The sequence below is a fragment of the Rhinoraja longicauda genome, chromosome 1 (genome assembly GCF_053455715.1).
Source record: "Rhinoraja longicauda isolate Sanriku21f chromosome 1, sRhiLon1.1, whole genome shotgun sequence".
NCBI lineage: Eukaryota > Metazoa > Chordata > Chondrichthyes > Rajiformes > Arhynchobatidae > Rhinoraja > Rhinoraja longicauda.
In genome coordinates this window covers 108,078,983-108,084,938 of record NC_135953.1, presented here as the reverse complement: position 1 = coordinate 108,084,938, position 5,956 = coordinate 108,078,983, and the positions used below count along the sequence as shown (strand labels likewise).

General features: G+C 42.5%; 1 protein-coding gene across 1 annotated transcript; it reads left to right on the top strand.

Annotated features, from left to right (window-relative positions):
• Window positions 1-437: 437 nt before the first annotated feature.
• On the top strand, window positions 438-2,893 carry cytl1 (cytokine like 1). Its single transcript, XM_078411847.1, has 4 exons — window positions 438-816; window positions 1,078-1,122; window positions 1,209-1,355; window positions 2,465-2,893. The coding sequence occupies exons 1-4, from the start codon at window positions 673-675 to the stop codon at window positions 2,537-2,539; spliced, it is 411 nt and encodes a 136-aa protein (XP_078267973.1). The 5' UTR covers window positions 438-672; the 3' UTR covers window positions 2,540-2,893.
• The last annotated feature ends 3,063 nt before the right edge of the window (window positions 2,894-5,956 follow it).

Here is a 5,956-nt window from a genome sequence, read left to right as displayed (position 1 = left end):
GTGGATTGCTCCTGTAAAGAACCAGTGCAGATTTAATTGTGATAATGGCTTCCTTATGCTACACTATTCTCTGGTTCTCTGTCCCATACGAAGTTATTGTCCATGTTATGAAACTGAATAAAAATCCACAGAATGCCTCATTCTCTTGTATTATGGAGTCCATGTATATTGACTCAGACTCACATGAAATGACAGTACCCTGTTCACACAGTGTGGACCACAGTGCTTCAGACTCCAGCTCACACTGCGCACGATTTATATTAAAGATTGTAAGGAATTCCCATTAAAAATAACTAATAGCAATGGCCATGAATAAGGCAAACCTAAAATATCAAATCGCACCCCTTACGAACAGGAACGCTTCTGTTCATCATAGACTAGTCCAAAGTTAGTCAACAAGCGGTTACGTGTTGCGGTTTTCACAGGAACGCCAGAACCCATGTTCCTAAAGTGAGTTAAATTTAGTCTGGTTCACATTTGGGATCCTTATGTTGGAAAACGTCCAGATTGACGCCAGCAGGAGTCCTCGCCGAATCCAGGCCATACGCAAGATTCATAAATTGGAACACGTTTCACCATAGGCACACTTCAAGTTCACAAGAAAAGGAAAGGAGGCACCAGAAGGGGAACTTCGTTTTCGCATTTACAGCGGGCTGCACATTGACACGAGTTATGGATCTGCTGAGAACAATTCTTCTCCTGTCCACCCTCGCCATAATTGCAAATTCGGCCCCGCCGACTTGTTATTCGGCGGTTTTGAAATTAAGCAAAGGAATTATGGTGTCGATGGAAAGATTTGAGAAATTTCCCGTCACGGTAAATTGAAGCGGCGATCTGTTGATTTGGTTAAAACATAGAGTGCTGGAGGAATTTAACGGGTCAAACGGCATCTGTGGTCGGATAATCATCAGAGTCTGAAGGGTCCCGACCCGAAACGTCGCCTGTTCATACCCTCCACAGATACCCCTTGGCCCGCTGAGTTCCTCCAGCACTTCCAACATCTGCACTTTCTTATGTCCTCTGCTTTGTGTTCGGTTGTGTTTGTGGAATAGTTATGTGAATACGTTTCTTCCACAGAGACAGTGTCTTGCCCATTTACCCAAGCTCTACATTAACGTGCACGTAAGTACTTTTGACTTTTGGGGGTGCAGTTATTATTTCAATGTTCTGTTGAAGCCGATCCTTGATGAAATATATTCGCCTTCCAGAACGCTTGTGTGACGGTCAAGCTCCGCGATCACATCTACGCTTTGGAAAATCTCATCATTCCCGAATGCAGGACATTAAAACGGATTTCTTTCCTGAAGTTTCGAATTCAGCGCCTGTATAATATGATCGACCGACTCTGCTATCGGGTAACGTACATGCATCTTTCAAACATCTCGGTTGCAATTCCACCTCCTGGGGAAGGTTTTTTTTTTTTTTTTCAAAAATACTTTAATCATAAAGTATATAATTACAGAACGTTCAAGACAACATTTTCAAAACAAGGCATGTCATTCCATCGCGTAATATTGACGAATGAATATAATCCATTCACACATCTAAAGTAAATCATTTTGAAGTCAAGTCTCAACCCGAAACGTCACCCATTCTCTCCAGAGGTGCTGCCTGTCCCGGTGAATTACTCCAGCAATTTGTGTTTTTCCTAAATAATTCACGGCTTTTGACCACAATAGGTGGTCATGATAATCTCAATTATGCAGAGCCCAACATTTTTTTGTTTATCATGATTTTGCGCTAGTTTCTGGTTGGTTAATGTTTGACCTACTACTGCCGATGCTTCACAGCGCCAGCGACGCGGTTCGATCCTGACCTCAAGTGCTGTCTGTGTGGAGTTCGTACGTTCATAAGTGATCGGAGCAGAATTGGGCCATTCGGCCCATCAAGTCTACTCCGTCATTCAATCATGGCTGATCTATCTTTCCCTCACAACCCTGTTCACCTGACTTCTTCCCATAACTCCTGACACGCATACTAATCAAGTTTACCGTTCTCCCTGTAACTGCGTGGGTTTCCTTCGGGTGCTCCGGTTTCCTCCCACATCCCAAATTCGTGTGGGTTTGTTGGGTAATTGAACTTCCGCAAATTGCCGCTAGTGTGCAGGGAGTGGATGCAAAAGTGAAAGAGCACCAGTGCGAAATAAAAGAGCTGGAGTAACTCAGCCAGACAGTCAGCATCTGTGTAGGACATGGATAGGCGACTTTCTGGGTCGGGGTCCTTCTTAATATCCTTTACAGTTGCTGTCTGGCCCGCTGAGTTACTCCAATACTTTGTGGGTTTAAAAAAATATAAACCCGCATCTGCAGTTCCTTCAGTCTCCAGAGAACTAGTGTGAACGGCTTGGACTCGATGGGCTGAAGGGCCTGGCTCCGCGCTGTATGATTCAATCAGTCAAAAGCACCGCATATACCTCAGTGTCAATAATTACAGTTATTGTTTTTAAATGTTATTGTTTTTACAGGATCTTGTGTTCTATATTGACGATTGCCCGGCACTAGAACGCCCTCCAGAACCTGAAGAAGACATCGAGAAGTAAACCTGTCACGCTTTACAGGCTGAGTAAGCCATCACATGTTCTGTATTAATACAACAGCTTTCCAATACGAAAAAAAACCTACTGCATTATTTTAACCATAGAGCTTTCATAGGTTAGGGCAAACGCGGATTATGCCGAACAGACATTGTATTATACGTTGTATTCAATGAACTAATTAGTTTCTATGAGGAGTGGGTAACGGTGCGGCGGTGGACCAAGACTATTTTGGTCGGTTGATTTTGCCCGGAATGTACAAACGTAAACAATGTGAGCAAAATAAATTACCATATTTCCATTCACAATGTATTCTTGTCTTGTCAATTGTAGCGTTGTTAGAGAGGCTGTATGATACTCAGGAGATTATTGGCCCTTTGTGGAAATGATTGCTTTTTGAATGTCTATTAAAACAATTTCACTCCACACACTATTTTTTCATATCCATGTGCTTTTATTTTCAACATGATATACAAATGTCTTTTCAAAACTATTAATAAATCTGCTTTTATCAGTATTTCATGATGTGCAATCACCCTAGACCTAAGACATCAATGCAGGAGTTGCTCAGGCAATAGAACATACAGCACCAGAGGAGGCCCTTCACCCCACAATGTCAGTGCTGTACGATGCCAAGACCAGCCCTTATCTGCCTGCACATAACCCATATTCCTCCATTCCCTGCATATCAATATGCCTATATTAACCGGATCCAAATGTCTCTGAAGCACCACTATTGTATCTGCCTCAACCGCCTCCCCTGGCAGTGCATTCCAGGCACTCACCACCCTCTACGTAAAAACGTGCCCAGCACATCTCCTTTAAACTTTGCTCCTCTCACTAAGCTATGTATTTGATTTTTCATCCTGGGAAAAATATTCTGACTGTCTCTCATAATTTTATGCACTTCCATCAGGTCTAACTGCAACCTGCAGCATGCTAGAGAAAACAACCCAAGTCTGTCCAACCTGTCCCTCTAGCTAATATCCCCTAATCCATGCTGCCTTCTGGTACATTTCTTGTGCACCCTTTCCAAAAAGCCTTCACATCCTTCCGGCGACTACAACTGCATGCTGTACTCCAAATGCAGCCTAACCAAAGTCTTATAAAGCTGCATCATGACTTCTGACTTTTATACTCAATGCCCCAAACTATGAAAGCAAGCTGACCATATGCCCTCTTTAGCAGGCTCAACCATCTTTAGCTGTTTTATCTATGATGTGAATTATTATTGACATTATCAATGAAGCGTTAATGGCGATGTTCATTGATGATTCCGCAATGTTCATTTGCAATTCCTCAGCAAATGTACCAGTTTCCATCAGACAAGTAATATCTGTGTCACAAAACTGCCAGTCAATTACTAACTCCAACCAACTATCTTTGACAATACAAGAGACAGCGGATTGCTGGAATCTGGAGCAACACCTCTCCACATTCAGTCCTGATGCAGGATCTCAATCTGAAACTACAATAATAACTTTACCCCAACAGTTGCTGCTCGATCCACTAAGCCTTACCACCATCGGCAAAGCACATTAAGAGCAGGAGTAGGAAAATGTTCCACTGGTTTGGAAGATTGCAGCTTCAACAACTCTCCAGAAGCACATCACCATCCAGGACAAAGAACTTCACTTTACTAGTACCCAATTGTTCAACCAAAATATTCATTCCTCATAAAATTGCCAGATGATAAATGCCTGGTATTTATATATTTACAAAGTACTGCACATAAATCATCTAAACTATATCAACAATACTTGCCAAAGGACCAGTGCAGATGGTGCATGGTAACACCAGCATCTTCAGGTCACACATCATCCTGATTTGGAAATATATCACCTGTCCTTCATGGGTCAGTGGGCCTAAACTCTGGAGTTCCCAATTGAATCAAGAGTGGTACAGTGGTGCAGCTGGTATAACTGCTTCCTTATAGTACTAAAAGACTCAGGTTCGTCCCAGACCTCAGGTGCTCTCTGCGTGGAGTTTGCACATCTCCCTGTAACCGCGTGGATTTCCTCCGGGTGTTCCAGTTTTCTCCCACATCAAAATTCGTGTAGGTTTGTACGTTAATTGGCCTCTGTAAATTGCCACTCGTCTGCTGAGAGTGGATGCGAAAGTGGGATAACATAGAACTAGTGTGAACGGGTGATGGATCGTTGGTGTAGACTGGGCCAAAGGGTCTGTTTCCATGCCATATCTTTAAACTAAAACTAAACTAATCATTGTGGAATACTTTCACCAGATGGATTGCAACTATTAAGAAACTGATTAACCACTGTCATGCAGGCAAATACAACTCAACAATACATCTGACTCAACAATCAGATCTTAAAAATGAATGAAAAACATCTCAGATTTCTTTCACAGTTTTGAATTGGTGGATGTAAATCACCAATCACCTGAAACATTTTGCTGAATACCTCCGCTCAGTCGGCCTAAGCTTATGCAATCTCCCAGTTGCTAAACACTTTAACTCCCCCTCCCATTCTCACGCTGACTTTTCTGGCCTGGGCCTCCTCCATTCAGGCCCAACGCAAATCAGAGGAACAGCATCTCATATTTCGCTTGGGCAGCTTACAACCCAGTGGTACTAATCTTGATTTCTCTCACTTCAAGTAATCCTTGCTTTCCTTGTCTCTCCATCCCTCTCCCTCCCAGTTCTCTGACTCATTTTGATTAATTTTACTGATTGTAATCCTGATTAATTTTACTGATTGTATGCCTCCTTGTCACCTTGCCCTCAGCTAACAATGTATCATTCTACATTTCCTTAACAATGTCTGCTTTGATTTGTCATGTTCACACCTTGCCCTTCCATATTTCTAGACTCCCTCTCCCCTGACTCTCGGTCTGAGGAAGGTTCTTGACCCGAAACATTACTCACTCCTTCTCTCCAGAGATGCTGCCTGTCCCGCTGAGGTACTCCAGCATTTGGAGTCTATCTTTGGTGTATAAACAGCATCTGAAGTTCCTTCCTACACCTGAAACATTAACTGCTTCTCTTTCCACAGATGCTGCCTGACTTTATTTTTGTTTTTTCTTCAATATTTTACATAGAACATAGAACAGTGTAGCACAGGAACAGACCATTAGCCTCTCAATGTCTTTGCCAACCATCATTTAAAATTAAACTAATGCCATCTACCTACACATGGGCTATTTGCTGTCTGTTCACGAACCTGTGCCAAAGCCTTTTAAATCTTGCTATAATAGCTGCCTCCACCACCTCCCTCGGCAGCACATTCCAGGAAACTACCACTCTTTGTGTAAATTATTACCTCCTTTAAACTTTTCCCCTCTCGCATTAAATCCCTTTAGTATTTGACATTTGCACCCCGGTAAACAAAAAGACTCTGACTATCCATTATATCGATGCCTCGCACAATTTTATATACTTCCATCAGGTAACCCCTCAACCTC

Coding starts and splice junctions, on each gene's coding strand:
- cytl1 (XM_078411847.1), top strand. CDS start 673: ATGGATCTGCTGAGAACAATTCTTCTCCTGTCCACCCTCGCCATAATT. Junction 817..1,077: donor TTGAGAAATTTCCCGTCACG/GTAAATTGAAGC, acceptor TTTCTTCCACAG/AGACAGTGTCTTGCCCATTT. Junction 1,356..2,464: donor TCGACCGACTCTGCTATCGG/GTAACGTACATG, acceptor TTGTTTTTACAG/GATCTTGTGTTCTATATTGA.